General features: G+C 39.9%; 1 protein-coding gene and 1 long non-coding RNA gene across 5 annotated transcripts in view; one reads left to right on the forward strand and one right to left on the reverse strand.

The window, feature by feature from the left end:
* TIAM2 (TIAM Rac1 associated GEF 2) overlaps positions 1-14,044 on the forward strand; it is a 136,291-nt gene that overhangs the window by 56,676 nt on the left and 65,571 nt on the right. For all 4 annotated transcript variants that reach the window (XR_013983900.1, XM_080998339.1, XM_080998341.1 and 1 more), the window contains 3 exons: positions 760-984; positions 5,512-5,697; positions 11,395-11,541. Coding sequence is in view for 3 of the 4 variants with exons in the window: in XM_080998339.1 (XP_080854465.1) it covers positions 760-984; positions 5,512-5,697; positions 11,395-11,541 (558 nt within the window). In the remaining variant the exon portion in view is untranslated. The remainder of the gene's footprint in view (positions 1-759; positions 985-5,511; positions 5,698-11,394; positions 11,542-14,044) is intronic.
* On the reverse strand, positions 8,423-9,228 carry LOC308472576. Its single transcript, XR_013983588.1, has 2 exons — positions 9,000-9,228; positions 8,423-8,890 (listed from the first exon to the last, which is right to left on the reverse strand). It is a non-coding gene; the product is annotated as an uncharacterized lncRNA (long non-coding RNA).

A 14,044-nucleotide genomic window follows, 5' to 3' on the forward strand; every position in this document is an offset into this window, starting at 1 on the left:
TGCTGTGATTCTTCAGTGGTTTGGTTTCACCCCCACAGGCACACTCAGTTGTCTCTCAAGACAGACGGCTATCAACATATAGCTAGACCAACAATTCTAATGTTTTGGAATGCATAATGGACAGGCATACTTCTATACAGCCAAGGGCTGCTTCAAATTTGTATGTTTTTCCTTAACAGAAAACACTTTGCCTCTGTATAGGAAAAGCATATTGGCTGAAGAGGCCCCTGATACACTGCAGAAAGCAATTGCAAAAAATTAGGAAGAGAGTGCATTAGCTGCCATTGAACAATTATTAAAGTCGGTGTCTTGTCTCCCCTCCCTTTGTGCTTGAAGAAAATTTGGTGTATCCTGGTTCATGCATACTTTCAAATGTAACTTTAGTTCAGTATATTTTTTAAAAATTAAACTAATAATGGGTTAGGTAATTGCCATTCCTGTAGCCAAGCATCATGTGATGAATGTCATCTTTTATACAGAGTTCTTCCTCTTTTGATAAAGAGTAAGCATTGCTAGTAATTACAGTTGCCAGTTGTTCAAGGAAACATTAGCATAGCAGAAACCTTTTATTATTTGCAGACTTCGATGGGGAAAGTTGCATATAAGCAACATGGTGCAATGAACTGGGGAGGGTAAGTGGATCCCACTTAGACTGGCCCCACACTGTTATTCTTGACTGAAGTTGGTTTTGGAACCCACTAGATGCTATTATAGTGTTTTGTTTATAAAGTTAATTTTCTTGCTTTTTTCTTTTTTCAGGCCACAAGCCAGACTGACCTTGAAAACTGGGTTACAGCAATACACTCTGCTTCCGCATCTCTCTTTGCAAAGAAACTTGGGAAAGAAGATACGATCAGATTGCTGAAAAATCAGACCAAAAGCCTTATCCAAAAGATCGACATGGATAGTAAGATGAAAAAGATGGCTGAGCTGCAGCTTTCAATTGTTAGTGACCCTAAAAACAGGAAAGCAATTGAGAACCAGGTAATAAACAAAGGGTTAGCTTCTGCATATTGACTCTTGCAAAGAGTATCACTCTTCAGAGTACACAGTTTAAGCACTTTGAGGCTAGAAAACAACCATCCCTATGGATATGCATTGTAAATAGGAGAATTAGTAGTGCCTGTATGATGGCAGTAGATCAGACTGAATTGTTGTTTACAGGCTACTGCTCTTGGAGTCAAACTTCCCTCCTGTGGAAATCTTGAAAGAAGCAAAACAAATTTTCATTTCACTTCCTGCTATGTAAATTGAGGGCTTTATAAATAAATAAAACATTTATATTTCAGCTCAAAAATAAGCTCCACTGGCCAACAAGAAAGTATCAATACAATTAAAATGAACATCTCCCTAGCTTCTCCCCTGTCCAGAATACATCCATCTCACCCTTTTCTCAATGGTCTTGACCAAAATTAGGTTATTGTATTGTAATTGTGGTTAATAACATTAAATACACTTCCCTCTGGGGTAGTAAATCTTGATTAAGAGTGAACCTGGTTAGCATTAACTGTGATTAACATTTGTGTCAAAGGAATGCTTAATTAGTGTTCAGTGTGAAGGGAATTCACCCTAAAGGGGAATGAGTTCACACTCTGCTCAGCTCCTTTGTGCTAAATTTACCACAACAGGGAAAGTAGGAGCTGCTACACACATTGTATTCAGCACAGGAAAGATATCAAAACCAGTATCTTCATGGCAAGTTCTCCCTTGTTTCATACACGTGCATTCTATGGAGGTTGATCAGCCTCACTACATTTCAAATAGACATGGCCCTGTTTCACATTCCTGGCAGTGGTAGTGGCTGATGGGGCACCGTGCTGGGCTCCCCTCTTGAAAAGACAGCAGACCATTGCAGCCTTACCCATGCTGCCCTTCAGCTGCTACTGCCTAGCAGCCATTGGTTAGAACATGTCCACTCCAAACCTGATTAGGCTGTTGCCATGACTAATGCATCCACGTGCTGCCAGGTTTATCTAGTCCAGTGCTTCCCAAAGTTGGCAAGAACGTCTCCGGGGTGTGTGTGCTGGAATGATCCGGGGGGGGGGGTGTAGTAGCCTCAGGTGCAATGGGGGGGCATTGAATAAAAATAAGGGGGTGGCGGAAGCATAAGGAAAGAAAAAAATGAAAAACCATTCGTACATGTTTCATCTGTTGTGTACTACCAAGTTGGGCGCCGTTGCAGGACAACAATGCCTCTCCTGGATCTGGTGGTCATGCTGGAGGTGAGGGGTTTTCCTGGGCTTGAGTGAACGCTTCTCAGCTTCACCCAGGCCTGGGAAATGGATCACAGCTTGCCTGCCTATTTGGCCAAAGGCAGGCAAGCTGTGGCACCAGCCCTGCCCCTTCACTTAAAGAGGGTAGATTTCCAGGTGACTGTGGAGTAAAACAATTTCTGAAAAGGGGGCAGTAGGCCAAATAAGTTTGGGAACCTCTGATCCAGGCCAAATCCCCCAAAGTTGGCAATCCCCCAAAGTTGGTGAGCTTTTCCATTGTCCTCAGTCATGGGTAATCCTATGTTCTGTTTTTTTTCCTAAATGGTCTGGTTTCTGGACAGATGCAGAAGAGATAAGATTAATTAACAAAGGCTGCATTCAGACAGCTTTTTATTCTATCCTCTTGATGTTTTCTTCCCTTTCCTTCCTTTCACCATGTTTCAGCTGAATTTTTGCATGACAAAAATTCAACTTACGGAAATCTTAGCACAAGTGTAGCTGTCATTTGTGCATTATTTGTTTCTGTGAAAAATCCACTTGCAGCCATATTAACTTGCTAAATCATTGAAGGTTTGAGCTGTAATTTTCCTGAAAATGGATATGAATTGTTAAATCTTTTTACATTCATAGTAATGGGTAGATATCATGTATTTGCTCATAGCAAATACAGAGACTGAGCAAACAACACTTTAGCAAACTGTAGTTGAGTGATCAGGGAGGCTGTTGCCTATGAAGGCCCATGCTATAATGTCTCAAATACTACAGTGCTCTTTGTATTTTCATTTTAAAGGAACCTGTAAGAACAGAGCCATTATCATCTACAGCATTCTGCATCACTACATTCTGCGTTATATGTAGGGTAGATGCCAAGTCTATTAGAAAATCTTAGAAAACCCCATGTTCTGTTTAATGCTGAAAACAGGCCCTTAACTGAATAGAAAAGAAGTGTATCTTAGGCTGAAATTTCATAGAAATTCATAAATACCTCCCCCTACCTGGATCAAATGTTTCACACAGAGAGATCAGGGAATACAACTGTTTTCTCTCACTACAATAATAGTGGCATAAAAATGGCATGAGTGAGATTATCATAAGCCAGGGTCACTGGCACCTACAGATGCCAGTGTGCCCACCAACATCTCCTATGGTACCCACAAAAGGTCTCAGTAAATGCCTCCTCAAAAATCCAGAGTGCATAACACGACTGTGTTTCCTGTTCAGTTCTTGTGTGCTCTGATTCTGCCTGTCACACAGTGAGCACACCCCCTTAAACATTATCACATTTCACTGGGTGCCATGATTGGACACCCACACTCCTGTCTGTTCTGAACAGAGGTGAGGTGCAATTCACTCCTGCCTGTGACCTAGTTTTGTGGTGTCCAATGTAGGTGCCTTTAAAAGGAGATAGAAATGCCTCTTTTGTAAAAGTTATCACTGACTAGAAAAACACATGGTAGAATAGTTCCTTCCTTCCTTCCTGCCTGCCTGCCTGCCTGCCTGCCTGCCTGCCTTCCTTCCCGCCCCCTCCAAGTCTCCAAGCTGCTGAATTTTAGCAATGCAGTGCCTTCAAAAGAATACTTACTCTGGGTCTCAGGACACTTAGCCTTGCACAGGTAAAAGCTCAATTGGGCTGCAGAAGATTCCCGCCCCCCCATCTCTTTATTAATTAGCTACTGTGTAGGCCAGGACTTAGAAGGCTTCTGGGGCAAGCCAATTAGAGATGGCGAAAGTGGAGACCTGAGCACTATCACTTGCCTCTTCTCTGATGAATCAGTTACATTAGCAAGCCTTCACTAGGTGCTGATCTTTACATCTTTCATTAGGATATCATGACCGTCATCTGCTTTTGGCCTCAGAAAAAGTACTCAGAATTGCCTTTCAAGTTGGAAGACTTATGGCCCCAAGAAGTAATCTAACCTCACTCTGAGAATTGTGCCAGAACAAGGGTGTTTAAAGGGGATAAACCTCTCTGTATTAAGTCTCAACAATAATAAAGTTTTACCTCCATACTTACCCTGTGACTCAGTGACTCTCCCTGCCAGCCGCTTGTCCATGGGAAGCACAGATCTATCTTGGATCATCTACTTGATCTCATCTTTCACAAGCCTTTTGGTTCTGGCTTCCCAGATTTGCATGAGTAAAATATGTGCTGTATCAAATTGGCTTTAGAGAGAGCCTTGTAAAACAAAGATGAAACAACCTAAATACTTGGTGAGTCATCTATATTGATGCCATATGGGTTGTCTCTGAGATGTAGTAATTGAAGTGTAAAAAAGTTTTTGTGTGTGGTGTTTGTAATGTGGTTGACAAAATCATCATATAAAATAGCAGGACATCTTAAAGGAGGAACAGTCTCTGTGGGGTCCTAAGTTTTTGCATAGCTCCATCGTTAGAGATACCCAGTAAAGGCATTAGTCGTACTACTATGCTATTTATTCATTGAATTAACTCATTGCAATCACCATTTTATTTATATTATCAACCTTTTATGTACAGAGTGATGAATGGCATGTTTAAGGCTTTATAAACTTGGAGAAGGGATTGGGTTATGAACAGCCTTCAACAGATTCTCTTGGGCCCTTTCTGCTTCCTATCAGCTAACATGTGTGCTTCCACAAGGCGGTTCTGTACCTTTCATCTTTAAAGTAGGAGTAGAAAAAAACAACTTTAAAATACTTCCTTCAAACCTTGTTTAATCTTTAAACCAAAGAGATAAGATGGGAATTAGATTGTTGTATCCTTGTAACAAACTGATTGTAACTAGAAGCATCTTAGACCTTGTGAGGCTGTGTGTATATTTTGTTGTCTTTTGTGTGTATTACTGAATATGCTTCCACCGGGTAGGTCATTCATAGTAATTAAAGATTGTGACTATGATCCAGAAAAAATTGTGCCCATATTGTGAGAAAACATTTCAGAGCCCCAATACTGTTTACACCCAGGGCAACCTATGTGGTGCAATCCAGATAGGAAGCATAATGTAATCTGTAAGTAGTCTAGAGCATTATGGATTGCAAGAATCCTTTTTTTTAAATGTTTGGCTTCTGTGGGTAACCAACTATTTTCCTAAATAATGATGTCAGCATGCAGTTAAGGCCACCAACTTTGTTTTATTTTGATCCATTTTTTTGAGGGTTCATTTCTTGAGTGTGACAGAATGTCTTTTTGGACGTGAGCAACTAATCAGCCCTCTGAATGCTACAGATGAAAGTGATTTAGCTGAGAGTGCAGAACTTTGACCACCCTCCACAAGCCATTAATTTATCTTCTCCTATTTCATTTTTGTGTATATAAACAGATCCAGCAATGGGAACAGAATCTGGAGAAATTTAACATGGATCTCTTCAGGATGCGCTGTTATCTAGCCAGCTTGCAAGGCGGGGAGTTGCCAAATCCAAAGAGCCTTTTGGCAGCTGCCAGTCGTCCTTCAAAGATGGCATTAGGAAGGCTGGGCATCTTCTCTGTCTCATCCTTTCATGCACTGGTGAGTTGGACACAGCTTCATATAAGTGTTTTGTAGAAGAGTTTATTTGTGACAAGATGCAGAAATGCATTCCTTCCCCCTCCCTATGTATGGTCCTCTTCAGGCTTTTGGCTATACCCTTTTAAATGTGTGTTGGGGGGAGGAGGGGTTTTTGGTTTGTGTGGTTTATTCCCCCATTCTTGTTTTTGTTATGTATTTTGTGCCCTGAGATCTACGGATGAAGGACTTCCGGGTTAGCGCCATCGGCGAATGGCGGAGTTCCTCCGACCGGAGGAACTAGCTCCGTGGAAACTGGGTCTTCCCGCCGCGGCGAAGGTGGGGACCCGCTAGAAATCCCAGGCGGAGGAAGCCTGGGAACGTGGGGTTCGGCAGGGCACCAGGAGCGCCCCCTTACTCACGGGGAACCCCTTTCTGGGATTCCGGAGTGAAGTGGGGTGAGCGGCGCGGTGCTGCGAACTGACTGCTACTTTCACGGAGTAGCGCCGGAGAGCGCTAACTTTTTCCTGTGGACAGTTGGATTTAAAACAAGTACCCGTGAGTAGAAACGGAAAATTGGATCAAGAAATATCTTAATTTGACATCGAAGCGGGAAGGCTCAAAACAGGAAGTCCGCCTTCCGCTTTTTGTATATAGACTGAAGCAAAAACCTTGTAAGCTAAAGCCTGGAAAGTCGTTAAAAAAGCCGAAATTTCCTTCATTTATAACTACTGAAACCCCCTTGGAAGCAGGGGAAAAGGGGGGGGGCTTGGTGTAACGCCTGCAGGAGAGGGAGTGAAGAAAGATAAGTTTCCACCGTCTCTAACCTGGGAACGGGGTGTCAGAGACAGAAATTGTTTGAGAGGTTCATTGACTGTGAATGGAATACTTTGACAGATAGCTAAAGAAGATAAATAAACTGATTCCAATGTTGCCTTTTGCATTCTAAAGAAACAAAATATCTGAAAAATGAAAGTAATTTTCCTTTGTTGGACTTGCCTTAAAAAGATGGATACAAATAGAAATTGTCTCCTCTAGAGGGAGCTTGCTAAATTGTTGCTGCAGTCAGGAATCCACAGCTGTGAGATTAGGATCGTGGGATTAGTCCTTTTGACCTTGACTAAATATGAGCTGGAAGGAAGTTTTGGTGCTTGCTTTATGCAAGACAAATGCTTTGTTGGAACAGATGCACGAGAAGATGGATTTGATGAATGAGAAAACGGATTTGATGACTGTTGTTGCCAATAACTGTGGACAAATAGTGAATAGTGATATAGAAACCATCCAGGGTCCAACTCAGGAACCTGTATTGATTGGGCAAGTGCAGAAGATAATGGAGGAGGCTGTGGCTGCACCTCAAATAATACAAATGGAGAGGCCCAAGGCCCTACAGAAACATAAGCCGCTGTTTTTGAAGATTGAAGTTGGAGTGGGCCAGGGGGAGTATGGAGCTGAGGAGGCTCTTAATTTTGGAGAGACTTCGAAATATGCTCGTAAACATTTTTTGGATTATATTGATGACTGTGGGGAGTGGGACTGTGGGGAATGGGCTGGTTTGATGAAGGGAGACGGAGATAATTTTGGGTTGGAACCCCCCAGAGACCTACTCCTCAATGAGAAAGGAAAGAAATTAAGAAAGAGACCAACAAAAGACAAGGAAAAGTGCAAGTATAAACAAGAAGAAGAAGATCTGCAGAAGGGACATGGAAGAGACTTAAGGGCCTCGGACATAAGACTTCCAGGTTGATGGACTAGATGGAACGGACAGTAAGGACTGACACGACCCGAGACCAGGAAGAAGAGACGTTGGATGAAGACTGGAAGAAAATTCATAAAGAAAAATTTTTTATTTAGGGAATTAGCCTAAAATTAATGAATATTAGGGAAAATGTTGGAATGAAACTATATGACTCTAGTAGAAATGATATCAGGAGTTATGTATAACTGATTACTAAGTTTCAAGCTTTAAGGTATTTTATGGTAAGATAAGGTTAAATAAATTAAGGTAATTTGAATAACAGAATATGGGGAAAGATAGAAAGGATCTGTCGAGTTAATTAATAGGTTAAATTGTTAAGATAAATTATTTAATAATAATTGAGAAAGATGGAAAGAATTTGCTGAAATGACTAACTAAACTAGAATACAAAAAGGGAGGTGTGAGGAGGTCAACGAAACAAGCAAATGGAAGTTAAAGATATGTAATGTGGGATTTGTGTTTTTCCCCCCTTTTTATTTTTTTGCTGTATTGTTGTATTGGTTTTATGTTTTACGTTTTTTCCTCTTTTTACGCATTGTAATGTTGTTGTTGTTTTTTCTTTCTTTTCTGTAATTCTGAAATTATTAATAAATATTATTTAAAAAAAAGAGATCTACAGATGAAGGCTGGTTTACAAATTTAATAACTATATAAACATTTTGCTGGTAAATGTAATTTCAAGGTGAATCTGACTATGAAAGTCGGTTTTGTGACCCCTTTCTTGGCTGAAGAAAAAGTACTGTACTTTAAAAAGACCAACTAATATTACTCATTTGTTTAGACCAGTGTTTTTCAACCTTTTTTGGGCAAAGGCACACTTGTTTCATGAAAAAATTATGAGGCACACCACCATTAGAAAATGTTAAAAAAATTAACTCTGTGCCTATATTGACTATATATAAAGTAATTCTCTTGAATAGGAATCAAATAAACACAAAGAAAGTATTTTATAATTACTTTATTATGAAATAGTAAGTAAACAGAAATCTGAAAAATTATAAAATACTTTATTCAGTGCGCAACCTGGGCCTGTTTGGCTGAACACAAAGCTGATATTCTGGCTGGAATCGAAGAAAGACACACACGTAGCTCTTCGTCAACAGCTCTCAGTCTCTCTCTGTATTTAGTTTTTATAGCAATCATGCTTGAAAAGCTCATCTCACACAGATATGTAGTGGAAAATGGGAGCAATGTCAAAATAGCTTTGTTTGCCAGAAGGGGGAACTCCTTGGCAGTATCCAAGCAAAAACTGTCCAAAGGTAGATCAGCAAATCTTAGCTTGAAGCCACGATTTTGTCTCAGTTCAGTTAGTTCCTCCTGCTCCTGTAAAGTCATGTCCTTTCCACCAACTGATGCTGAGCTATAAGGGTCCCTAACCCAGTCAAGGCATTCAGTGGAGACTGAAGAGAAATAAAATGACAACTTCTCCGGTCCTCCTGGTGACTCGAGTCACGACGTCTTCTCTCCGCTGCTGCGCACACTGTGCTCGGGCGGCAAGGAAGTCAGAAGATGATGTCCTACTGTGATAGGTCCAGGCTGGAGTCTGGACCAATCACAGCCCAGACACCAGAAAAGTGGAGGGTGTCCCCCTGGGGAGCGCCAATCGGCGCCCCTGCTGGCCGAGGGTGGGGTCAAAACCCCCACCCACCCCCATACCCAGGACACAGTCTGGCGCCCGCCTAGTGGGCAAAAATTTGAATTTTTTTAAAAAAATCTTTTGAATTTTTCAATTTTTCCCACGGCACACCAGGCAACATCTCGCGGCACACTAGTGTGCCGTGGAACAGTGGTTGAAAAACACTGGTTTAGACCATTTATATCTCACACGTCTCCCAAAGATCTCAGGGTGGGTGATGGCAAAATTGAATAGAATCCTGTGTCCGTACACAATATAATGAAAACACAATTAAAGCAAAACTACACCAATTACTGAATATTAGTGACCACTCCCAAAAGCTTGAGTTTTGAGCAGGTGACTGAATACCATCAAATTGAGCACCAGCTGAATTTTGGAATGAGTGAGGGGTAGACAGGTGGTTTCAAAGCCAGGAGGAAAGTCCAAGGAGAAGATGCCATGTTTTGCAACTCCTGCTGGCAGAATGCTAGGAAGAACTTTTCTGGGTGATCTTAACATATGGCAGGATTGTACAACGAGATACACTCTTTCAAGTATTTTGGTCCCAAAACATTCAAGACTTTGTATCTGTAAAATACTTAGTTTGAAATTGAAATGTATTGGCAGCCAGTGCAAATCTTCATAAGAGCAGGTGTAATAGAAATTCTGTACAGAGAGTCTGCTTAGGAGCCAGGTCACTGCAGTTTCTGTGTCATCTTCAAGGGCAACACTACATAGAGTGGATTACTGTAATTAAAACAGGAGGTTATCAGACCATAGATTACTGTAGCTGTGCTATGCTGGTCCAAGAATGGCTGGTTAACCAGCCTAGCTGGGGGGAAATTCTCCATGACACTGCAGACTCTTGAGTCTCTAGTGACAAGGTGGGATCAAGCAGCATCCCAGGCTATATATTGTTGATTGATTATTTATTTATTTCATTTGTATATCACCCTTCATCCGCAGATCTCAGGGCGATTCACATTTAAAAATACATGATAAAAACACAAAACACATAATAAAATCAAGAACAAAAAAACGAAACAATAACCTCCCCACCCACCTTCAAAGAGAGTGCAATCTCATCAAGAAGAGGTTGTTCATCTGATTCTCAGAACTGCCAAACCACAACATCTCTATCTTATCAAGATTCATTAGCAATTTATTTACCTTCATCCAGCCCATTACTGTAGCTAGACAGTGATCCACACCTGATTTACTTGATGTGGAAAAATCGATCTCCATGTCAGCAAAGCTGAGTTTCTTACTGTAAAAGTATTCTCATATTGGAAAAGACATGAACATTCTTGTGGCAATGGCACACAAGACTGTTTTCCTCCTGGGAATCTATAATTGGCCACTGCTGTAGATACAGTGAAATAGATGAATGTGTGATCATCACACATGATCTTCATGTGGGGTGGTTGTTTTTTAACTACTTCTATTTGTTCCATAGAAGTGCCAGCCATGTAGGAAATTTGTAACATTTGAAATGATCCTGAAAGAAGTTTCTACCAAAAAAAGCAAACAGTATATTGTCTTTTTTCTCTCTAAAACACTAAGCTCAAAACAACATGAATGATACTTAGTTGAAAAATGAGATATAATATCTACTTTCTAGTAAAATCTTATGATACACTAACCATATTATGTATATATTATGTATATTGCTGGTGTATGCTGAAAAAGTATAGCATTTTTTTAAAAAAAACCAACACCACCATGTTCTCATTATTATTGAAATATAGAACTGATTATTAAATATAAAAATGCATACAGTCTCTTAAAATATCCAATTAAAGCAAAGTAAAATTAGTTCCAAAAATGGTTTTAAAATCATTTTTTCAAAGCTCGGAAAGCTTTCTCTAGGATGCTGGTATTGCCACATTCTATTAAGATCTATAATTCAGCCTTACACTAAACACACTGTTTACCCTGCATGTTATAATGCATCTCTTCCTTTTGGAATCCGGCCAGTTCATAGCTTACCATTCTTTGTTGGCTGCTTTGCAAAAGCTTATGTGGGTTTGGCAGGAGGTATTTCACAGATAAATCGTAGCTGGTGTGTGTGGGGTTTGTTTTTTTAATGTCTTTGGCTGCAATTCTAGACACATTTACACCTAGGAGTAAATTCCATTGAGCTCAATGACAAATACTTCTGAACAGATATACATAGGATTGCACTGTTCATCTTTTTTGTCACATTTCATTATAATTAGGTTTTTGCTACCTTTTGTTTTGATGAACAAGTTATGAAAAGCTTATATGTATAACTATGCTTGTATCTTCCTTGTTTACTTCTCTCTCTCTCTCTCTCTCTCTCTCTCTCTCTCTTTCTATCAATTAGATCTGCTCCAGGGATGAGGCAGCTCTTAGGAAGCGAACACTGTCTCTCTCACAGAGGGTTCGGAGCAAGAAAGGTTTGTTTTCCTCCCTTAAGGGACTGGACACCCTTGCAAGAAAGGCAAAGGAAAAAAGGCCATCTATAACACAGGTAGTTCCCAGTTGATGCATATATATTTTTAATTTTAAAAAAATCTATAAAATTGTTCTAAAATTGCATTGATCATCCATCAGTGGTGTAAGAAACAAATGGTTTAAATTAGGATGCCTAATTGGTTATTGCAAACAGTGGTGTGCAGAAAGCCAGCAGCCACACACATGCCACACACCATGTTTCCTTGCAGTTGCATGTAGCATCTCCCACATCAGGCAGTCTTCAGATGTCATTGTAAGATGCTAATCTCGCCCTAGCTAGTTAGGAGTGATAAAAGTCACTTCCCAGCAACAGCAGGATATGCAGGATGATAAAATATGACACTGGATTTGCCATTGCAACAGTCAGGCCTTTCCGTAAGGTGAAGCTGAGTGATGTTGTTCTCAAATGACCAGCAAGATAAGGAGACATGAATAAAGGCAGTTTTATCAGAATGAAACCAGCTTCCTCCTCTTCCCTAAAGAAGACATGTGGGTGAATTCTCAGTTGATAGGAGTTCCCTAATCACAACTGGTTCCTCTGAAGTACTTTTTTAAAATATAAAAAAAACCTTTAAATAAATAGTGTGGGCATTTAGTAGACAAGTACAGGAAAGTGGAGGGTAAACGTGACCAAGATAGGCAATACAAATAAAGTAAAACTTTATTATGAGTGGGAAATCACCAGTGGCACATAGTTTGCTTCTCCATGGTTCCAGAAATGTAATGAAACATGGAAATAAAAACCCAGTCTGAACATTTTATGGTAACTGTAAATCAATGGAACAACTTTTCATATCTATAGAACCTAGGTACCAAATCCATAACTTATTTTCTCTTGTTCCTGGATTATTATTATTAATTCAGTCACTCTAAAATTGATAACAGCCTCTCTCAAGTGAATGACTTTGTTAATATCTTTTCTCTAAATTGAAGAGACTGGAAGTTACGTTATCTATGTTTACATACAGTGGCTACCTATCTTTTTGATGTGACTTAATAACACATTGTTTGGAAAGATGTCATTTAACTATAAACGACATGGAGCATGTCTCATTGTAAATCTCTTTGGGACTTCTGCTGTGGGAAATGATACACAAATTTACATAAACCAACCTAAAGCAAAGTTGTACACTGTACTTCAGAAACATGGGGCAAGTATGAAGCATTAGCTGTGGGAACCAATGTTACCCTGCCTTGTTTTTGCAAATCCCACTGGGTTAAATGGTTTCTAATAGGAAACCTTCCATAATATCCTACTTTGCAAATGGGAAATGTGAGCCAAGTTTATATAGTTACTGTAAAATATTATGTTATCACAATTGAATACTTCAATCAAACCATATTGTAAGTTTTCAGCCTGCAGACTGGACCAGAATATCACAGCTAGAGCCCTCATCTGAAGATGGATATTCTGGAAACATGACATAGCTAGGGGATTATAACTTTATGTCAATTTTTAGTTTATCCCAATTCCTTCATGTTAACAAGCAAACCTTATGACATGTGAACATTTCATTTATTTATCTTGAATTTTCCAACATGTATCTTCACTGGATGTCCACGAGTTCCAGTATTATGGGGGGGGGGGGACGGGACTTTTTCCTATTCACTTTCTCCATGCCATGTATAATTTTATGACCCTGAACAAATCCTTTGGGGAATTCTACTTTGCTGGACTCCGTGGACTTAATGATCTCTTTGACATACAGAATGGCACCATGTCCTGTGTGTCCTTCCCTGTCCGTCCTATAGAGTTTATATCTGAAGATAACCCACTGATGTCCCACTGATTTCCTCCATTCCACCAGGTTTTCATGATGCCCACTGCATGAAGTACATGGCAGCCATGAGTGCTGTGAATCATTTAAAGCCATAAGCGCAGCTCCTTTTCTTAAAATACATTTAATAAGATACAGATTAATAATCAGAAGCATATCGGAAAAACAAAACAGCTCTGCTTTTATCTTCAAGTGGTTTCTCACATGCTCCTTATCGAAAACCTAGCTATTGAGACGTAAGAAAAATGATAGCAGTGACACATCAGTAGAACAGACTTTATAGTAGTAATGTTTTTAAGGAGAAAGGGGAGGACTTCATAAATATTCTGAGTCCTAACTTACCTTTGAAATGTACTAAAGGGCTTGCAGTTTACCAGGCTGGCTTCAAATCCCAGTTAGTGTTAACCAGGTGGGAACTGGAGGGAGTGCCTTTGGTGGAGAGGGAGAAGACATGGGTAATGAGTACATGATCCAATGTTTCTTAAGGCTTGGAAATTTTATATGCAAAACAACCATCACATACAAATTTCACACAAAAAACCCCAGCTGGCACTCATTGAGTTCTGTGTCTTGCTCAGCAAAAACAGCTGCCATTGGTTACTGTCATTCATATATTGGGTTCAGCCACTGCTATCTAGGTTCAGCTGCTGAAAGGAGAAGATCCTGACTATTTTATAACTGTTTTATTTGTTTTATAATTGTATGTTTTATTGTTGAAACCTGCCTTGGGTGCTTATGGTG

Source organism: Podarcis pityusensis (genome assembly GCF_964106645.2).
Source record: "Podarcis pityusensis genome assembly, chromosome: 3".
In the NCBI taxonomy this organism is placed as follows: Eukaryota; Metazoa; Chordata; class Lepidosauria; order Squamata; family Lacertidae; genus Podarcis; species Podarcis pityusensis.